This window comes from Dendrobates tinctorius, unplaced genomic scaffold (assembly GCF_039654945.1).
Source record: "Dendrobates tinctorius isolate UK_male_01 unplaced genomic scaffold, ASM3965494v1 ptg000086l, whole genome shotgun sequence".
NCBI classification, from domain to species: Eukaryota; Metazoa; Chordata; class Amphibia; order Anura; family Dendrobatidae; genus Dendrobates; species Dendrobates tinctorius.
In genome coordinates this window covers 48,030,460-48,053,547 of record NW_027361754.1, presented here as the reverse complement: position 1 = coordinate 48,053,547, position 23,088 = coordinate 48,030,460, and the positions used below count along the sequence as shown (strand labels likewise).

Sequence of the window (23,088 nt, the reverse complement as noted above, 5' to 3'; positions counted from 1 at the left end):
CCAGCAATCCCAGAGAATCCTGGTGGAGGGCGGTGTGCATGCTGTGGGGTTTCAGAAGTCACATGCTGTGACTACAGACTTATCAGAACAATGGACAACCCCTTTAAACTCAATGAAAGCCTACCTATCTTTGATAGTTCCTCAGGGTCCCTCCTCCCTGCTGCTGAGATCTCATACTGCTCCGTACAAACTGTCAGTCATGGTGGGTGGAGACTGAATACACTTCTTTTACTTTTTAGCTGGACTCCTAAAATTCTAATTTTTGTATCAGAATTATACAGCCATTTTGACATGGATTTTCATAACAAGTACACCAGCCTCTTTGGGTCTAAGATATATTTAACAATATATGCAGTTTGTATTTGTGAATTCTGTTGACAGATCTGCTTTAATCTCTCCCACCTAGTACTTCCCTCCATAGCTGGTGGCTGCTTTGGTGTGGGAATTCACAATTTCAAACATACTAAGTTGCCCTGAAAAAATGGACACCAAGAAACAAATTGAAATAATTTGAAGTCTGACCCTATCAATGCAGGCTATAGCGCTTTAGTGAGGAGTTCCCTGGATGCATTGCATAAACGCAGTATGAACAGGGCCTAAAGGCCCCGTTACATGCTTCAATGTCCCAGCGATCCCACCAATGATCCGACTTGGATGGGATCGCTGGGACATAGTTAGCTGATCGCTGGTGAGCTGTCACATAGGCAGACTCACCAGCGAGCACGCTGGTATCCAGGGTGAACAGCGGGTATCTAAGCGCCGTGCGGCTCTTAGTTACCCGCTGTTTACCCTGGGATACCAGCTCCCAGCGTCAGCTGTATGGCGCTGGGAACTCGCTGATCGTTGGTCTCTCGCTGTCACACGCAGCGATGTGTGCTGCCCAGCGGGAGACCAACGATAGATTTATGGCCCAGACCATTAGGCAACGATTAACAATCAGCCAACTGATCGTTGCTACGTGTCACACGCAACAATGTCGTTTCGACATCGCTGCAGCGTCACCAAACTGGTGACGTTGCAATGATATCGTTCACAATATTGTGGCGTGTAACGGGGCCCTAAGGCTAGTGCAAGATTTGTTTATTTTATAGGAGTAATTCAAAATTAATACTAGAAAACGAAAGGCAAAGGCTTCAATATTTACATAAAACTGGAGAAATTTCTTTTAAAGGGTTAATCTCAACATCTAAAGTCATCACCGTTTCATGGGATAGGTGACAACTTGCAGTTTGTTGGGCCCCACCAATTCCGAAAACTTGAAATATCACATTGGAATCCAGTGCTAGCCGCACATGTACCACACACAGCTCCATGTCTTCTCCAGGTCTGCAGGCGAGAAGCGAGCGCTGTACATCTCTTTATCGGGCAGCCCTATAGAGAATAAAAGGAGTAGTGGCATGCATCCTTGTCCTCGGCTCGATTCTAATGGGATAGTTCAAAACCTCCTTTTCTAGATTGGTGATGTTCCCAATGGTAAGTTCCCACCAATTCTATGGATAGGAGTGAGTATACATGTTGGGAATAACACTTTATATATGAGGAGTCCTCTTTAAGTATCTTTAATAGAGCTGAAATTGTTTCCTGAAATAAGTGAAACAACCTGGCTTTTTTTTTTTTGCATATCTACAATTTAAGGTAGCTGCCTTTGTCTGTTTTATTTCTTACAGCTGCCTTCACCCAAATATCTTATTCCTTTTTTTTAACTATAAGTTTTTATAGTAAATGTAGTTTTAAAAATCTTTGACCATGCATTAAACAGGCTGTCCCGAGAAGAACAGGCAATCTATAAAAAAAAATTAACAGGAGTGTAACGGCCAAAATAAAACTAGAAAAATCTTTAACAATTAAAATAAAAAACAAGTAAAAGGAGAGTGTCAACCATAGCTACACTCACACAGGAAACCCTTGACAGAAAGGTAATGACTACCCAAAAGCACAGAAAAGAAGGTGATTGTACATAAACAGTATGGTAATAGATCTTCAATAAGAAGAAAAACCAAATGGAAAATACCAGAGTCAGATCAAAATGTGCAAGTCTCCTTTTATGTTTTTTTTATTCTAATTATTATCAATCAATTTTTTTTCTAATTACATTTTGACTGTTACACTCCTGGCATTTTTTTTATAGGTTTTCTGTATTTTTAAAAATGCTTGATTAAAAAAAATCCATATCACTATGTGCGTACAGTGCCTACAAGTAGTATTCAACCCCCTGCAGATTTAGCAGGTTTACACATTCGGAATTAACTTGGCATTGTGACATTTGGACTGTAGATCAGCCTGGAAGTGTGAAATGCACTGCAGCAAAAAAGAATGTTATTTCTTTGTTTAATTTTTTTTTTAAATTGTGAAAAGTTTATTCAGAGGGTCATTTATTATTCAACCCCTCAAACCACCAGAATTCTGTTTGGTTCCCCTAAAGTATTAAGAAGTATTTCATGCACAAAGAACAATGAGCTTCACATGTTTGGATTAATTATCTCTTTTTCCAGCCTTTTCTGACTATTTAAGACCCTCCCCAAACTTGTGAACAGCACTCATACATGGTCAACATGGGAAAGACAAAGGAGCATTCCAAGGCCATCAGAGACAAGATCGTGGAGGGTCACAAGGCTGGCAAGGGGTACAAAACCCTTTCCAAGGAGTTGGGCCTACCTGTCTCCACTGTTGGGAGCATCATCCGGAAGTGGAAGGCTTATGGAACTACTGTTAGCCTTCCACGGCCTGGACCGCCTTTGAAAGTTTCCTCCCGTGCCAAGGCCAGGCTTGTCCGAAGAGTCAAGGCTAACCCAAGGACAACAAGGAAGGAGCTCCGGGAAGATCTCATGGCAGTGGGGACATTGGTTTCAGTCAATACCATAAGTAACGTACTCCACCGCAATGGTCTCCGTTCCAGACGAGCCCGTAAGGTACCTTTACTTTCAAAGCGTCATGTCAAGGCTCATCTACAGTTTGCTCATGATCACTTGGAGGACTCTGAGACAGACTGGTTCAAGGTTCTCTGGTCTGATGAGACCAAGATCGAGATCTTTGGTGCCAACCACACACGTGACGTTTGGAGACTGGATGGCACTGCATATGACCCCAAGAATACCATCTCTACAGTCAAGCATGGTAGTGGCAGCATCATGCTGTGGGGCTGTTTCTCAGCCAAGGGGCCTGGCCATCTGGTCCGCATCCATGGGAAGATGGATAGCACGGCCTACCTGGAGATTTTGGCCAAGAACCTCCGCTCCTCCATCAAGGATCTTAAGATGGGTCGTCATTTCATCTTCCAACAAGACAACGACCCAAAGCACACAGCCAAGAAAACCAAGGCCTGGTACAAGAGGCAAAAAATCAAGGTGTTGGAGTGGCCTAGTTAGTCTCCTGACCTTAACCAATTGAAAACTTGTGGAAGGAGCTCAAGATTAAAGTCCACATGAGACACCCAAAGAACCTAGATAACTTGGAGAAGATCTGCATGGAGGAGTGGGCCAAGATAACTCCAGAGACCTGTGCCGGCCTGATCAGGTCTTATAAAAGACGATTATTAGCTGTAATTGCAAACAAGGGTTATGCCACAAAATATTAAACCTAGGGGTTGAATAATAATTGACCCAAACTTTTATGTTTAAAATTTATTAAAATTTAACTGAGCAACATAACTTTTTGGTTTGTAAGATTTATGCATCTGTTAATAAATCCTGCTCTTGTGTGAAGTTTGAAGGCTCTAACTTATTTGCATCTTATCAAACCTGCTAAATCTGCAGGGGGTTGAATACTACTTGTAGGCATTATATATTAAAAAAGCCTTACATTTTTTAAATGTCACACTGGCCACTAGACATTACAGATGACTTTACAGCCGTCTCCTCATCAGACATGATTACAATGCATGGAAGCCTCTATATAGAGTAGATGATACAGGCCCAACTGTTCATAATCCGTGATGTCACAACTCCCCTTCTCCCCCTTTCTGCACTATGACCTTTGCCTGGATCAGAGCATGCTCATTTATTATTTCAGTGCAACTGGGGTCAGAAAAACCATGTATCTCTTATTGCTGTTCATGTCCATGTGGGTAATAAAAAAGACCAGAAAATGTGGCCAGTTCATCAAGTTTGTGCGCAAAATCTGGCATTAAATAAAGCTACATTTTGCAATGTTTTGACGTTTTTAATACCAACACTGGCAAAATTTTGAACAGTAGGAGGAGCGTAGCAGAAGGTGGTGTGAAGGAGCCACAAAGTCATTATAACTTGAGACACAAGTGTGCCATAAATTAAAACCGAAACATCACAATGGGAGTATGTTTCTTACCCTGATGCACAGCAGATGAAAAATGAATCAAATTCATTAAGCTTCGCATGTTTCATAATGAACTGTTACAACTCAGCAGTCACATTTGACCCACGTCTGAACAACTCGTGTAACCACCAAACTGACTCCATAGTAAGGGCTCTCATCACATTGTGGATGTCCTACGATTCTTGCTGTACTCGAGCAATGCCGGTGGAGTGCCAGTGAGTCAGTCGACCTTTGTGTCTTGTATGATTGATCTGGGAGCCTTGACATGTATAAGCCTACCTCCATTTACATGTTGCCTTCTGCATAGAGTGAGACTTGGGATGATTCTGATGATGGAGTCAGGCAGGGGTAATGATGCACATTTTCTCTCAGGTAAGTTTTGCATCAGGGTGAATGTATCCAGGGGCTTTATGCAGCATCATTTGCATGTTCTTGTCCTAACACTTGCGCTGCTAATTAACGGTTAGTGAGGGCAGATCCTTTCCTGAGCTCGCAAAACCCCAATCTCCCAGTCCTGAACTCTCGGAAGTATGCAGTGCCATGTTCCTGTGATAGTATAGGTAAAATGTTGTTATGCCAGAGATAATCTATTTTGCTTTTTTCCAGGCTCAGCTGGTCCCGTACATCCACTGGTTGACCCACTGGCAGCTGGACCTCACTTGGCACGCTTCCCATACCCTCCTGGTACCATCGCCAATCCTTTGTTGACACAAACTCCTCACGAACATGAAATGCTCCGGCACCCTGTTTTTGGTCAGTATCTCCCTACAGTTACATGTAGTTAATAACCCATGTAATTTTGAAATCATTATTACACATTGTCACAAAAAAATGACGTTTGCATTTTTTTTGCTGACTGAGGGATTCCACAACAAAACACAACACAGTAGCTTATCTTGTCTGTTCTTGATCCCAGGCGCAGATCAAAATTACTCACACAAGTCTATGGGTCCATGAAAATCATGGGCAGCACACGGATGGCATGAATGTGCAGTCTGTCATTAGCACACAACTAAATAGGAGAAACTCGGCAATTTATACATTGTTTCAGCAGTAAAAATCACTGATGGTAAAAACTGCCCCGCGGACCAAACACTGCTGAAACCTTGATCAAAGGCACTGATGAACAACGGTCTGTATTTTTACATACAAGAAGAATTGTGGCCACAGAAAATTAGCCTTGTTGCCTTATTAACACACAGACTGCAGGCTTACTGCAAATGCATGAAAGATTTCCACATCACTATCTCTGAACTCAGTTTCTTTAGCTATTAAGGGTGTCTAAGGAGGAATGTTTCTCCTTGTGGATTGTGCGGAGTCGGCATAAGGAGATTTATAGGCCATATAATGCTATAATCTTTTGACATTTAAATATGCAAATATCATCTTTAGAAAAACACTAAACACTACTCTGGTATCACCTATTGGCGGTAGCCGTCCTAAAAGTCAACCCTTCAATAAGCCTTACCTCATGACTTTGGAGGAAAAAAAAAAAACCAAAACATTGTTTTGGGTTGTTTGCCCTGTCATTGTTGCAAAGCAAGATCCCTTTAAAATACCTGTCAGATTAGACCTCCTACTGCTTTGCACTAATGAGGGGCAAAAACACGTGCCTGCAGATGGAGTGCCTGGTTTGGCTGTTAATACTAAATCGTCTGGAAAGGGTCTATATTGACTTTTAGAATTGCTAGCCCCAATAGGTAGAACTAGCGGTTTAGTCCTGTTCCACTTTGAGGAGAATGTTTGCATATTCAGTTATTACAGGATTGTAGTTTCCAGGGCTGTGGAGTCGGTAAGCCAAACCTGCGACTCCGACTCCTCAATTTCCCTTACACCGACTCCAACTCCGACTCCGACTCCACGACTCCGACTCCCACACATATTGTTTATATTTAAGTGAAAAATTTATTGTAGTACAATGTGAACCTCAGACATTTAATCATTTTTATGATCCATTAATCAAGATATTTAGATAGAACAGAATATATATTGGTGTACTACCCGGTTTTCATTCTTTTTGGTACAGATACGATATGGATAGACAGATATGGATAAATGGATATATAGATAGAGCAGATTTCTAATCTGCTTTTGCTATTGAAAACATTATCTATGAGCTCAAAAACCTTTCAGGTGATGCAGTTTTTTTAAAAAGATGATCAGCTTTTGCAGCTGAAAAACGTATCCTCAAACACAGGAAAAATGCTGTGTGTGAATGTAGCCTTAGATCAGGAATATAACAGCCATTTATAGGACATTTCATAACTTTCCCAAACTCCTATGAAAAAATATTCAGCACATCCTGCATTGAACTACTGTACCCAATTTATTATATATTTTAGGAGTCGGAGTCGGTCCATTTTATACCGACTCCAACTCCGACTCCACCAAAATGAGCACCGACTCCGACTCCACGACTCCGACTCCGACTCCACAGCCCTGGTAGTTTCTGGTAAACTTTCTTGGTTACAGATGGTCTTTAAACTGTTTACCAAACACTGAGGTATGCTGAGCTCTACTTCCAGGTCATGATCTTAGGGTCTTAGGGTATGTGCACACGGTGCGGATTCTGCTGCGGTTCCACAGCGTTTCTGCACCTGCGGGTCCGCAGCAGATTCTGCTGTGTTGTACAGTACCTTTATTTCCTATGGAAATAAAAAAAAAACTGTGCACATGCTGTGGTTTTTTCCGTGCGGTTTTGCTGCGGTTTACAAAACCGCAGCATGTCAATTGTTTGGTGCAGAAACGCTGCAGTTTTACACCTCATCCATTATGAGGTGTAAAACCGCAGGGCAAAACCGCAGATAAACCGCAGGACTTTTGTCCTGCAGATTTACCTGCGGTTTTCTCTACAAAATCCTCACACCCAAAAAACTACGTGTGCACATAGCCTTAAAGAGTAACTAAACTTTTTTGTATATAACTTAGTCCAACATGGAAAGTTATGAAACTTTGGAAATCACTTTATTTAGGAAACTTGTATTCACTTCTGTAAATAATAAGAACAGTTGCATGTAAGTGACTTTCCAACACCAGTTTTTCACCAGTTTATTTGCCTTCAGTTGCATTGAGATAAGAACATACTCATTTGGAGTACAGATGCTGGCAGTGACAGGGTCAGTGCCCATTTCTCATTAAAGGGGGTTTTACACATAACGATATCGCTAGCAATATCGCTATAATGTCACCAATTTTGTGACGTTATAGCGATATTGCTAGCGATATCGCTATGTGTGATACCTCCGACCGGCTCCCCCGCTGTCTGTCGCTGATCGCGTGAGATCGGCCGGCTCCATTTCTCGTCGTCGGCTTCCTGCTGGGCTTCCTGTGGCGCTGACGAGCGACATGTGGAGGCGGGCGGGAGGACGTCAGGATCGCCGCGTCTGAAAGGTAAGTATCATCCGCTGTATCACTGCTGCATCGCTGTGAGATCTGCCTGTGTGGCAACTCACTAGCGACCATTTAGCGATTCACCAGCGATCCTGACCGGGTCGTATCGTGGTCGGGATCGCTGGTGCATCGCTAAATGTAAAAGGGCCTTAACTCTGGTGATAAACTGCTGCAGGATATTGTTCTGTTAAGCAAAACAATCAAAGGAGACAGGTTCAAACTAGTGATGAGCAAGCACTAAAATGCTTGGTACTCTAATCAAGCAGGTCAGACACTCAAACAGGCTCTATTCGAGTAAGGAGTATAATGGAAGTCAATGGAAAATGAGAAGCATTTTTTTTCATGAGGCGGGGGCAGGAAAATCGCCAAACTGGATGGGAACAGCGCTCTGAAGGATTGAAAAAAGCATGGGGAATACTCCTGGACACATTTAACTCCCAGGTCGCTGCTGGGAACAATGCTGACAGAGTATTACTCCACTTTTACGGAGTGAGTGACAACAAAACACAAATAACTGAAAATACTTGTTAAAAAGGGAAAAAGAAATGTATTATAAATGGAAAGAGAGGGGCACATCTAAAGAAGAATATAATGCTGTGAACAGGGAATGTAGGGTAAGTGTTAGAAGAGCTAAAGCCAGTAATGAAGTGAGGCTTGAAAGGGAGACTAAAAGCAATAAAGAATTTTGAGGTATGTCAAAAGCAAAAGAAAAGTCAAAGATTTTTACAGAATGAAAATGGTGAAGTGGTCAAAAATGATGTTGAGAAGGCCAAAGTTTTAAATTTTTATTTTGCATCTATGTTCTCTAAGAAAGCAATTGTAACGTAACATCAACTGGTCTTCACCATGCTTTCGAACGAATAAAAGAATCCACACTATCTATAAATGGAGCGATTCTGAGGGAACACTTAGTTAATTTAAATCTCCTGGTCCAGATGAATTACATCCTAGAGCACTGAAAGAATTATCACAGGAAATTGCAGAACCAGTAGCCAGAATCTTTGAAAAATCCTGGAGAACAGGACAAGTCCCATAAGATTGGAGAAGAGCAAATGTCCCCATCTTCAAAAAAGGAAAGAAGATGGAGCCTGGAAGTTACAAGCTAGTGAACTTACTTCAATACTAGGAATAATCTTTGAGCAAATTATTAAACAGCATGTATGTAAGTATTTGGATAAGAATACAGTAATTAACCGGAGCCAGTATGGGTTTTTAGGAAACAAGTAATTCAAGATTTAATTTAATTTCCTTGTATGATGTAATCACTGACTGGGTGGACAAGGGAAATGCGGTAGATATAGTGGTGATGGTGTCATATCCAATTGGAAGAGTGTTTCTAGTGGGGTACCACGAGGCTCTATCCTGGCCCCAATGTTGTTCAACTTTTTTATAAATGATCTAGATAAGGGAACTGAAGGTAAATCATAAATTTGCAGACTATGCAAAGCTAGGAGGGATAGCGAACACTAGAGAACACAGAGAGAGGATTAAGAAGGATCTAGATAAGCTTTAACAATGGTTAGTAACTAATAGGATGTTATTTTAACAGGGAGAAATGCAAGATTCTACATTGGTCAAGATAAACTAAAATTATATCTATAGAATGGGAGCAATGGAACTAAACAATAGCTCGTGTGAAAAAAAAACTTGGGTATACTAATAGATCACAGATTTCACATGAGTCAACAGTGTGATGCAGCAACAAAAAAAAGGCAAACCGTTCTAGGATGGATTACGAGAAGCATAGTCTAGATCACATGAAGTAATTATCCCCCCTACTCCTTCTTGGTCAGGCCTCATCTGGAATACCATCAGGTTTTTGGTACCACATTTTAAAAAAGACATTTGAAAAATTGGAGCAAGTTCAGACGAGCTACCAGGATGCTGAGCATACTGCAAAATATGTACTACGAGGAATGGTTAAAGGATCTGGGAATGTTTACCTTGCAAAAAAGAAGCCTAAGAGGAGACTTAATAGCGGACTACAAATATCTGAAGGGATGTCACAGTACAGGGGGATCATCATTCTCATTTGCACATGGAAACATGAGAAGTAAGGGGATGAAACTGAAAGGGAGAAGATACAGATTAGATACTATAACAAAAACTTTTTGACAGTGAGGGTGATCAATGAGTGGAACAGGCTGCCACGAGAGGTGGTGAATTCGCCTTCAGTGGAAATCTTCAAACTGACTCTGGACAGACACCTGTCCGAGATGGTTTAGTGAATCCTGCATTGAGCAGGGGGTTGGACACAGGTCCTGGATTTTGCTCAGTAAACTACTGACACTGTCAGGTCGTCAATGTTAAACTGATTAAAATGATACCTTGGTTGCTGAAATCCACCTTGCTGTTCTTGTGTAATCAGTGTTAGATGTTTTCAGTTAATGAGATTCTTGTGGGACGGTGGGCAGATTCTTATCTTGGAGCTCTAAACCAGAAAAAGGAAGAAAAGACTTGCCCACAGGCCCCGCCCCAAAGCACAAACAGTCTGTCTTTATGAGGAACATATTTGTGCTTCGGGGCGGCCTGTGGGCAGGTCTTTCCTTGGTTTCTCCGGCTTGGAGCAGGAAGATAAGACTCTGCCTACAGTTCTGCCCCAGAGCATGGGCATGACATTAGCTGAAAACTTCAAACATTGATTACACAAGAACCACAAAACTGATTTCGTCACCCCAGGTATCATTTTAATTTGTTTTAACACTGCCAACCTGACAGTGTCAGTAGTTTACTTTACCTAAACATGTCAGCAGAATTTTAATAACATTCCATGAAAATAGATTTTACAGGAAAAAATGTTAGGAAACATTATTTTCTATATAATGACTTTTATATAAGGCAAATTAAAAAGAAAAAAAAACCCCGCCTCCTCAACCACTTAAACTATGTTCACACATAACATTCTTACTGTGTTTTTGCGCACTCATTGCTGAAAAAGCCATTCGCCTGTAATTGTAATTTTTACAATTTACTACCTTATCTGGGCATGTGGTGTGTGAGATATGTTCAGACACATCCTGAAACTCACAAAGCCTATGCAGATAACACAAGAACTGCAAAAAATTAGAAGGGACTCTGATGCAGTCTGTATTAGACATAGATGAGGGCCACATACACATTCTATTAAAATTGATAGGTAGAGGGACTTCTAAAGCCTATGCACCAAGTGTAAGCGCTGATTAAAGGGAATCTGTCACCTTTTTTTCAGCTTGCAGCTGCCGGCATAGACATCGGGGACTTATCGACAGCATTCTGTAATGCTGTAGATAAGCCTCCGATGTGACCTGAAAGATAAGAAAAACACGTTATATTATACTCACCGGGGTGGGCGGTCCGGTCCGGTGGGCGTTGCGGTCCGACGCCTCCCTTCATGTGATGACGTCCTCTTCTCCCGTCCTGTAATGGCTGCAGCACAAGCGCACTGCTCTGCCCTGTTGAGGGCAGAGCAGGGTCCTGCAGTGCGCAGGCGTCGGGAGAGGTCTGGTGCCTGCGCACTGCAGAATTCTGCTCTGCCCTCAACAGGGCAGAGCAGTGCGCTTGCGCTGCAGCCATTACAGGACGGGACAAGAGGACGTCATCGCATGAAGAAGGGAGGCGTCGGACCGGACCGCAACGCCCACCGGACCGGACCGCCCACCCCGGTGAGTATAATATAACGTGTTTTTCTTATCTTTCAGGTTACATCGGAGGCTTATCTACAGCATTAGAGAATGCTGTAGATAAGCCCCCGATGTCTATGCCGGCAGCTGCAAGCCGAAAAAAAGGGTTACAGATTCCCTTTAAACTTTGAAGGAGGGACTGCAATACACCTTGGAAGACACATAGAGGATGGCCTCAGACAAAAATGTTTGACAATTTAAAAAAGATTGTACAAAGACAGGACTTCTCAATGAATTCATGGATAGAAGCTATTCATGTTGTGGACTGTGGAAGCGATTTATGTGACCAGAAGGAACACTCATTTTCAACAGATGATATTGACAAGAGACAATAATAAATAGAACAAGATGGGGGGAAAAGGAAGAACTTGAATGAAACTAAAGCTGATGACATGCTGAGTAAAGACTGTGGAAAGTGAAGACCTTACCACTATTGTTGTATTAAAAAAATGGAAGAAACACCCCACAACGATGCGATGGAGAAGGTCACATTCACTATAACTAGTGAAGAGCAGAGGGTCAGAGCCGTTCAGTTGAAGAGAGTGACTAGCAGCACGTCAGCAGACCAGCCCCAGAAGAGGAAAACCTACACATGCAGGAAGTGCGTGGTGAATCACTGTCCGTGGTCATTTTCTCCAAGACTCATGTCCAGAGAGACAATTTTAAAAACTCTTACACTGCTAAAGTGTATGGCACTTAGTGCACGGCCTAGCAAACATTTAAAGGAGGGATTGCAATACACCTTGGAATACATGCAGAGAAGGGCCTCAGAATTTTTTTTTTTTTAACCATTTGGAAGGAGTGCAGAGACCCTGGAGGTTCTAATGAAACTGTAGCAGACCTTTTGACAGTCTTCCCCTGCCTCTGTTGGCCCTGGTGTGTGTATCCCTTGTCTCTACTCCTTGGTTGTCCAAGGTACTATAACCTCAGCCACCAGTGTTGTCAGATTGGAATTTTTGTACTAATTGTTCAACCAGGACCTTCTGGTATTGCACCATTTTAATATCCCTCTCTGCCACAGAAAGGAGAGATGGAAAGTTATCTTTGTAGCGTGGGTCGAGAAGCATGAGCACCCAGTAATCCATGTTGCCATAATGCGTATAACGCTATGGTCACTAGAAAGGCAGCCTTGTGTGCCAGACTCACAACAGGCAAGACTTCTCTGTCCTCACCAGAAATGACTCTCCATCTCCTCCTCCTTCAGCCCAACAACACTGAACAGATAGGATGAAGCTAGTGTGGCTAGTTCCCTTTGTAGCGCAGACAACCATCACCTGTTCCTAATCAGCCTCAACCTCCTCGTCAAAATCACCCAATCTGCACAGAGAAGATGAGGTTGGACTGGGTAGTATCACCCTGTCTACTTTTTTCCTCAATATCATCTGCATACAAAGCTTTCTTTTAATTGTGAGCAGCGAGTGTTTGAGGAGGCACAGAAGCAGGATGGTTTTGCTGATTATGGTGTTATCACTGCTCACAATCTTTCTTGATTCCTCCAAGTTTTGTAGAACCTCACAGATGTCAGACATCCATGCACGCTCGTCGGTTCTTATGTGCGGAAGCTGACTGGAATAACGACAGACATGTTGTAGCTAATATTCACCTACTGCCCTCTGCTACTCACAAAGCCTTGCCAACATATGTAATGTGTCATTCCAGAATGTGGTCATATAGCAAACCTGTCGGTGAGGTGGCACTTGCAAGGGCTGCTGCAGCACTGCCAGACCTGCGGCAGCTGTGCGAGATTTGCGGAAATGGATACACACGCAGTGTACCTTCATAAGTAGCTCAGGCAAATCTGGGTAGATTTTCAGAAACTGCTGAGCCACTAAATTGGGCATGTGGGCCAAGCTTAAAAGCTGCCACCAGATTATTGCCATTAATCACACATGACCATGCCTGGTTGTAAGTTCAGAAGCGAGAACCACAGATCGGTCTGGTCTGTTAGACCTTTCAACAACTCTGCGATAGTGTGCCATTTGTCACCTAAAGAAATGATTTTCAGCAGAGTCTGATGCCGCTTTACCGAGGCAGTGCTTCCAGCTTATGACTGATATGGATGACAATTCGGAGATGGACGGCGAAACCCTGATGGAACTCGGTCCCACAATTTTAGGCGTAGGTATCACATCCCAGGGTCCTATAAGGTTAACCCAGTGTGCCGTGGCCCATGGTTTCGACCTCTGCTTGTAATGCACTACTAGCCCTTCGCCAGCAGCTACTTATCCTTACGCTAAATAGTACAGCTTACAGCGGTATTGCATGGAAAACATGTAGCCCTGAAAAGGACAATTTAGTTGTAGGTTTCTGGCACAAGGCCTATAATACACTATAAACCATGTCTATAGGCCTGTAAAGATCACTTTCCCTTGTACAGCAGCTCCTTTCCCAACACTATTTCTGGGTACTCTGTGGCAAGCATCGGTTCACCCTCATAGACCCGATGAGGTGATGCGGCTGGCCAATCACAGCAATGCTTACTGTATCTCTGTGATTGGCAGGTAATCCCCGCATGTTTAGTAACTGTAAAACAGCTGTGAAACATGCAGGCTGGGGACTCGCGCATGTGCATGAGCACCAGGGGTAGTCGATTGAGTACTGAGCAGTGCCGATGATCAGTACTGCTGACCCATCACTGTGCTCTACAAGAGTATGTCTCATGAATGCTGCTAAAAGCACAGAAATGGACTGGGGGTTGCAAGTCACTTACATGTAATTATATTACACGAATGAAGACTAATCCCCTAATAAATTAATTTGAAAAGTAAAGTAACTTTCCATGCTATACAGAAAAAAAGTCACACTGTTTCTTTACTACTTAAAAGTATTGTAGAAGAACATCTTTAGTTCACTTTGGCTAAGATTCTTGAAAAGTGGCTTCATTTCAGTCATTGTGCGATTTAAAAATTAACACCATTTCAACACCACACCAGTAAAGTGGAAATGTTTATTACTTTCATTTGTGACCTTTTTCAGTAGCATTTTATAAATGTGTCTGACACCTGTCAAACTACTAAAGAATCAGCACCACTTTTACAAACGGAGATGCAGAATACAAATGACTATATATGTTACTATATAGGCCTCACAGTGCAATTACCCTGATCACTTTGGACCTTTTTGTTGTTGTATAAATTTTATTGAATCCTCTAATCTGGAAAAAACATTGATGTACAGTAAAATCGGTGCTCTAAATGTTTAACACTCAAACGCTCACTTAGGCTATTTGAATCGAATGTGTTCAGTCTGGTATTAATGTATAATGTTTTTTCTGCAGGCGCCCATTACCCTCGTGATCTGCCAGCTGGTATTCCACCTCAGATGTCTGCTGCTCACCAGCTCCAAGCTATGCACGCTCAGTCTGCTGAGCTGCAGAGGTTGGCAATGGAACAACAGTGGTTACATGGTCATCCCCACATGCACGGTGGGCATTTACCCAGCCAGGAAGATTATTACAGGTAAGTCTGTCCACCTACTGCTCCTCAATGCCAGTAGTTACCAAAGAATTAGATTTCCAATTGATGCAATTTATTATTTACATGCCATCTAAGATATATCATGGTTGTGGATTCAGTTTGACCTTGTAAAATCCATAATTCTCTATCCTTCCAGTCGTCTGAAGAAAGAAGGGGACAAACAGTTGTAACGAAGCGAGATGACTCTGGACCTCTCCCTCCCTTCCAGCTCCCTCGGGAGAGTCAGGCTCCACACGACGGGTCCCCAGGGGCTGCAAGATTCCTCCTGTATTTAAGACTTGTCATATACTATCCTTTCATCTGTGAAGACGACTCCTCAAAACCAGACTGGCAAGCCCCTTGCATGATGCATACTTTCCCCAGCCTCAAAAGGGAGCAGGTTTGGAGGGGGAGGCAGGGGACACCAATGGACTTTTGGCAGCAGTACCACCACCTCGTGCACCTGGAGGTGCTATCCCTATCCATACACTCAGTGTGCAAATGAAGCCAGAGAGACTGTGTACACAAAAATAATAAGTGACATATTCCGCCAGCACTCGCTCGGGTCTCCTGTGCGTGTGACTATTTTATTCTTTATTTTACTACATCATCAGCAGGAGAACCCTCCGCATTGTACAGAGGTTCCCCAGTCTGACTATACTCTGTAAATAGGTTACAAGCAAGGACTGGGGAAGAAAGTGTCCGACCACCCCTTCAGTTCCTGTCCCTGCATTGCAGTTACTACCTGTGAATTTCCTTTAACCTCTTCACTGCCTCTTGGATCTGTGATACTAGGCCTATGGCAGCAAAGTGGTTAGGAACCTGAGATGAAACCATCAGATACTCCAAGCCTTACCAAGGACAAATTGGTAGAACGGAAATCATGACCCCCATCATCCATTTCCTTAGCATACACCTCTCCTGGTTTCTAGCTTCTGCCACATCCTCTTTACATGAGCCTGATTAGTCTACGTTCTGACGTCCATTATAAAGGAATACTCTAGTTTTCCTCTGTGTTCACCTCAACCACTCTAGCTTTTCGGTGATTGCTGGAGCGTGTATGTGAGTGGGGAGTTCCTTTTTTTAAAAAAAAAGTTTTGTTTTCCAAGTTTGTGTCATGTCTCACTTGTAGATAGGGACTACAGCGTTTTAAGTTGTAGAGGCAAATTCGCACACCGGCTTGTGCGTATCTTCACTTTATAGCATTAAAGTTTCTGCAGGGTTAGAACTTTTAATTATTTAATTTATAAGAAAAGCCTCCTATATTTTAGTTTTTTGGGTCCTGCTATACTTAATGCCAAGGGTTTCATTTGTACAGATTTTATTTAACCTGGGCTCTTTTTTTTCTTTTAACTTCATGTTTTGTTCTTTTTGTTTGTACGTTATTGTCTACTTGTTACTCTCCACTCCCCCAGTGGCAGGCCTAGGACTCTACACATGCAGATGATATGAAGGCACACTTAGTAACTGCTTCTCCGCCGCGTGATGTTTCAGAGGGCAAATACTAGGCTATGGATCTCATGCACAATGTATACTGTTTGTGCAGTTATAGTCTCCCAGCAAAGGGCACCACCCCCTGCTTACTGACTGTTATTGTTTTTGGCGATCGGCATCTCAGGGCTGCGCCTGATCACAAAACCTAAAAAGTTATAGTTTAGCGCTTCATCTCCGCATGAAATCACCATGATGGCCAACATCTAGACTTGGATCACTATTTCAGTCTATCCTAGATGGTCCTGATACTAATGCACAAGAGGTTTCCATCATGTTACACTGCACCACCTAGAGTTCCTGTGGAAAGTTGTATGGTAGTGTAGTTCACGCAGTATCTGGACATACTCGGTCATTACTTTAATTGTCACCACTTCCATTCTTTAGCAGTATGTAACACTACAATGCAGAGTTGATCTGCAGATTTATTAGCCGCTGTCCCATGGATGTTGGGGTGCTTAACTACTTGGCCCTTGCGGGCTGTTTTGTGTACAGCCTGTTCGGCGTTGAGGAGCCCTGCAGTAAGTTGATGTGCACTAGGCCTCCCCAACACTGAAGGGCTACAACTTTTACTGCCATAAGGCCTGGTGACGCACAGTTTTGCCATGCCGGCAAGAAGAAAAAAAAAAGAGTTAAAGTCAAACTGTTGTCTTTCATTTGTTTTTGTTACTTTTTACCACTCCATTTTGTTTCCTCCTTTCCTATTTTTGTAATTTCCGGACGTACCTCGTTCAGTGTGTAAAACTGTAAAGCTACTTGTTTCATGGCGCCATTTAGCAGAATGTACATCAAGACTGCTCCATTTCTATATATATCTTGAAGATTTTAATGTATATAGGAGTAGTTTGCCATGGGGTAGAAACCCAGAAATTCGTGACTTCTGTGTTTTCTCCATTTTGAGTATTTTGTAATTTTTTTGGAAATATTTGTGGACATAATAAAGCAAGCTACACCACAGGCGATGGACTGTCTAGTTTCTCTGTCTTCACTCTATTAATCATGGAAGCCTAAACATATCCTGAAAGGTTACCTGGATCATACAGGTTTGTACTAGCATGGTAACTTCCGATAAGTATCATAAGGAATTATGACCCCTATTTATCAAGACTGTTGAACAGTAAAATTGGCCTTATTGCCCATAGTAACCATATAACAGGGCAGAATAAGGGAAGTATTAAATATAAATGTGACCGACGATGGGTTTATACCAGCAAAGGGCCAGATTTTTAGTTTTGATAAATGAATAACTTGGACAGGTGCTAATCGTATGCACCATGTTGCAGTGCTCCCCTCTCCCGCCATGTCGTTTGCACCCTTGCTACATTACTCCGCTCTCCAGCCATGTCGTTTGCACCCTTGCTACATTACTCCGCCCTCCCACCATGTCGTATGCACCCTGCTATCGTACTCCGACCTCCCGCCATGTCGTGTGCACCCTGCTATCGTACTCCACCCTCCCGCCGTGTCGTGTGCACCCTATCGTACTCCGCCCTCCCGCCATGTCGTGTTCACGCTATCGTACTCCGCCCTCCCGCTATGTCGTGTGCACCCTGCTATCGTACTCCACCCTCCCGCCATGTCGTGTGCACCATGCTATCGTACTCCGCCCTCCCGCCATGTCGTGTGCACCCTATCGTACTCCGGCCTCCCGCCATGTCGTATTCACCGTTACCGTACTCCGCCATGTGTGCACCCTGCTACGGTACTCCTCCCTCCCGCTATGTCGTGTGCACCCTACTACTGTACTCCTCCCTCCCATCATGTCGTATGCACCCTGCTACCGTACTCCGCCCTCCCGTCATGTCGTATGCACCCTGCTACCGTACTCCGGCCTCCCGCCATGTCGTGTGCACCCTGCTACTGTACTTCACCCTCACACCATGCCGTGTGCACCCTGCTACCTTACTCCGCTCTCCCGCCATGTCGTATGCACCCTGCTACCATACTCCGCTCTGCAGTCATGTCTGTTTTTGTAAATGTTCTGAATTGTGACAGCAGGAAAGCGGATAAGTCGTCCTAGGAGTTAACCTCATCTTGAATATCTGCCACTGCATTTTCCAGCAACAAACTCGCAACATGGAACATTACTAGCAACATAGAGGAGATTTAATAGAGTTCCACACAATTTCAAAATCCTTCAAATTAGCAGCATTAAGTTTTTTTTCTTTTTTTTTGCAGAATTCATCAAAATTTACTTTTGCAGTGTATAGGATGAATTCCAAAGCATGTATGCACATTTTGCCACGAAGATTTGGTGGATGTGCCATAAGCCAATCTGCGTCTGCAGAACACATTGGCTGCTTTCACATGTACAAGTTTCATGTTCTGTGTACGTATTCTAGTCTCTGCACCAATAATCAGTCCTGACCCAAGTCTCATACGCACATATGATGCTGTAGCGTTCAGGTAAGATTCCTACAGCTGGACCAGATATCACCGTCCATACTGACCATGAAACTTGGACACGTGAAGTCGGCCTTAACGTTAGGCTGTCATGCACAAGTCATACATGCAGACCTGAGCAAAGGATTGTTTTTGGGTAATAGAAGTAGAATGAAGATACGATTTAGAAAATAGCTTTTTGATACCTTCATCTGCCACCAGAGGGAGCTAAGGTCTTCCTGCTTGTAATGGTGGATCTTGATAAAGGCCCTTGCATTACAGCTGCAGATCTGACAACTTCTTATCTTTTTAATCTGTGCAGACAATTTGGAGAGTATGGTATTAGGTAAACACAGGTACAAACTGACACAGATGCATTAAAAAAATAATGTGCACAAAAACAGTCTACTCTTAATGTAGCAGAGTCCAATAGTTTTTCTGGAAAATTTAAGGCACTCTTTTAGCATATGTCCAGACAGGAATTATATGCTATGGGTTTGCACCTGGAAAATCTTCTGCATGTTAAAGTACCAGCAAAGTGGATAGGATTTAAAACGTATCTTATTCACGCAAGGAAAATCCACACTGGAAATGGTCATTGGCAAATCTGCAGCTTTTCTGCAACTTACAGATACAAAGACAGGTTCAAACACATTCTCAGCAGCATGCAGATACAGTCATGGCTGAAAGTGTTAGCACTCTTGAAATTGTTCCATAAAATGAAGTATTTCTCCCAGAAGATTATTGCAAATGCAAGATTTGCTATACGCATGCTATTTTTTCCATCATACATGACGGCACCACGAGAGAGGGGATCCGCCCATCAAGGACAGGAAACCTTCTAGATAAAAGGGGCGACTCCTCTCTCTGCATCAGTTGGTTTCCTGTCCTTGATGGGGAACCCTCAAGATGAAGACTCTTGAAGAAAGAGGATGCCTGGGTTGGATGGTTACTGGCAGGCACAGGTCTGCTACATCCGTCACTAAGTACCGGTAGTCGCCTCGGGGGCCATGTATTCCCATGCCCCCCTGATTGAACGCATGGCCACAGCCCGTGAGGCAATGCCTGGCTTAAAACAGGAGCCTCGGAGCCCACATTTGTGTACCCTCCCAGATGCCGGAAAAACTCCAAGTTATTCTAAAGTCCTGAGAGGCCACATGTTACTGTGCCCTCCCTGTTGACGTATGGTGGCCATGCAGCCCGTGTGGCACATCGGTGCCCGGGCAGAAGTAAAGCTCCTCTGAGGCCATATTTACTACCCTCCCTGTTGAGGTCAAGACACAGATGAACTACCAGCAACCGCCAGGAACAGGCCGGGAGGTTTGTAGAGAGCGCGCACCGGAAATTACGCTTGGACGCGCATCAGAAGTCGGGTATGCGCTGGGAGCACGTACACCGGGGAACAGGGGACACAACAGCAACCATCAGAGCACCCGGAGCAATGAAAGGGTGCGCACCGGAGGTGGTTGCCGGGTGCGCGCACAACCCAGGCATAGTGCGCATGCGTGGGGATAGATCCAGAAAGCGCAAGCGGGCTGCAGGTGCAGGATCAAGATCCAGCATAGCTTCCCAAGGTGGTATCAAAATACCATAGGGCTCAGGAGATAGTCTTACCATCCTTTTGTCCTAACCCTAACAACCAGAAGGAGGAGAGGCTTCATTGCCTAGATGTGAGATGTTTCCTACAATATTTAGAGGTAACGAGACTTTGGAGAAAACAGAGGACCTTATTTGTCTCATTCCAGGGGGCAAGGAAGGACCTTAAAGCCTCTAAACAGGCTATAGCTAGATGGGTAAGAGAGGCCATTATGCTAGCATATAGTGGTGCAGGCAGGGCTGTTTCAGAGGGTCTAAAAGCCCACTCCACAAGGGCCATGGCGACGTCCTGGACGGAGAGAGCAGACTCCTCCATCGATCAAATGTGTAAGGCGACCACTTGGTCCTCTCCGTCTACCTTTTTCAAACATTATAGGTTAGATCTATCTGCTACCTCTGATCTCACATTTGCAAGCAGTGATCCCTCCCTAAGAGAATACAAATCTCTGTAACTCTCTCGTGGTGCCGTCATGTATGATGGAAAAACACGGGTATTACATACCTGGTAATGTGTTTTTTCATGAGACATGACGGCACCCTTATATTCCCTCCCTATTGATCACATCATTAGTTGGGTGCATTATTAGCATTATACACTCCCTTTGGTGTTGGAAATTTAGTAGTATAAAGGATGTATTTATATGTACACATTACCTGCGGAGTTCCTCTCGTACTCTGTAAAACAACTGATGCGGAGAGGAGCCGCCCTTTTTATCTTCAAGGTTTCCTGTCCTTGATGGTCAGATCACCTCTCTCGTGGTGCCGTCATGTCTCATGAAAAAACACATTACCAGGTATGTAATACCCGTGTTTCCTACTTGTGTCTTGGACCAACACGGAAAAAAACAAGGAATAAAATGCAAATTCGACAAATTGACACAAAACCCTAAAAATTAGCAGTACAAAATTGTTGGTACCCTCAACTTATCAATTGCTTCCTATAACCATCAACAAGCGTCTTACACCTATCGGCTGGAATTTTGGACCTCTCTTTTTGCAAACTGCTCCAAGTCTCTTATATTTGAAGGCACCTTTGTCCCTTCACCACCTTGCGATTTTCCCTTTTTGCTCCCCTTCTTCAGAGCCATAACCTTTTTTTATTTTTCTGTTAATATGGCCGTATGAGGGCTTGTTTATGGCGAGTTGCATTTTTGAATGACACCATTGATTTTACCGTATAGTTCACTAGAAAAGGGGGGAAATAAATCCAAAGTGCGGTGAAATTGCAAAAAAAAAGTGCAATTCCATAATTGTTTTGTTTATTTACTATGTTCACTTAATGCTAAAACTGACCTGCTAATAATTCCCCTAAACCTAATAACCGGTAACATAGGTTGGAAAAAAAAAAAACATCGGTCCATGAAGTTTAACCTTTCCCGACCAATTTTACATTTTGTCACTAATTATGTACTCACGTATGCAGAAAATTTCCGCATAAAAACAGGACTCCTTCCCAGAAAGCGCATGTTTTTATGCGATTTTTTTCTGCGCGTCCCCAGACACATAGAAAATAGCAAGAAATGCGGAATTTTCCGCGAAATTAATGAGCATGCTGCGTTTTTACCGCAAAGCGTGGTTTTTTTCTCGGAAAAGAATGCATCAATATGCCCAAAAAGTGCAAAATGCATTAAAATGAATGGGAAGCTTTTAAGCGGTTTTTAGCGGATTTTTTGGTAAATCCACGAAAAAAACGCAAAAAAAAATGCAACGTGTGAACACAGCCTAACCCACAATGTTATGGTGGGAGGAAATCGTCCAGCCCTTATTTAAAAGCCGGTATTGTGTCTGCCATTACTACCTCTCGTGGCTAAGGAATTTGAACTCCTCTTCTCAAAGACATGATATACCACAGTTAATTTATGTTTTAAGGAAGGGTGGGGGGGGCAATCACTTTTTCACACATGGCCCTTTAGGTTTATTATTGATGGAAAAATATCTAAAGACCTTCATTTAAAAACTGCATTTTGTGTTATCTTTGTCTAATATTTACATTTGTTTGGTGATCTGAAACATTTGGGGTGTGTGCACACGCTGCGGATTCTGCTGTAGTGTACAGTAGCATTATAACCTATGGAAAACGAAAACCGCAGTGCAGACGGTGCGGATTTTTCCGCGGTTTTCAATCCGCAGAAAGAAATGACGTCAATTCTTTCTGCGGATTCCGCTGCGGTTTGCCATCTGCTCCATTGTAGAGATGATAAACCGCAGGGCAAAACCACAGGGTAATCCGCAGATAAACTGCATGTCTTCTGACCTGCGGATTTACCTGCGGATTTTACTAAATCCGCTCGGAAAAATCCGCAGAGCATTCCGCAGCGTGTGCACACACCCTTAAGTGTGACAAACATGCAAAAGAATAGGAAATCAGCAAGGTGGCAAACACTTTCACACAACTGTATATCTAGTTTTTATAAGTATAATAGAAACACGTCACCACTTCTGGATTTATCACCCACTCCTGGTTTTGGCTTACAAATACTGATAGAAAATACTGACCAAATTCTGCACATGTGAACCTGGCCTTATTTTAAGGGTTGTCCCGTTATTATATGGGACAGCTTCCTAATCAGTCTGGTCTAACTAGCCTTAATCCTTTTCTTGACTAAAGGTACTGTCACACTTAGCGATGCACCAGCGATCCCGACCAGCGATATGACGCGGTCAGGATCGCTGGTACATCGCTAAGTGGTCGCTAGTGAGCTGCCACACTGGCAGATCTCACCAGCGACATCGCAGGGGTCGGGGGTCGCTACTTACCTGTCAGACGAGGCGATCCTGACGTCCGCCCGCCCGCGTCCACGCGTCGGCGCCACAGGAAGCCCAGC

The 23,088-nt window shown here is 43.3% G+C and overlaps 1 protein-coding gene across 8 annotated transcripts in view; it reads left to right on the top strand.

Moving 5' to 3' along the window:
• The window catches only part of RERE (arginine-glutamic acid dipeptide repeats), a 403,316-nt gene extending 386,071 nt beyond the window's left edge, over nucleotides 1–17,245 (top strand). For all 8 annotated transcript variants that reach the window (XM_073585354.1, XM_073585355.1, XM_073585356.1 and 5 more), the window contains 3 exons: nucleotides 4,897–5,043; nucleotides 14,617–14,797; nucleotides 14,952–17,245. In XM_073585354.1, coding sequence (XP_073441455.1) covers nucleotides 4,897–5,043; nucleotides 14,617–14,797; nucleotides 14,952–14,985 — 362 coding nt within the window. In that variant the 3' untranslated portion in view covers nucleotides 14,986–17,245. The remainder of the gene's footprint in view (nucleotides 1–4,896; nucleotides 5,044–14,616; nucleotides 14,798–14,951) is intronic.
• The last annotated feature ends 5,843 nt before the right edge of the window (nucleotides 17,246–23,088 follow it).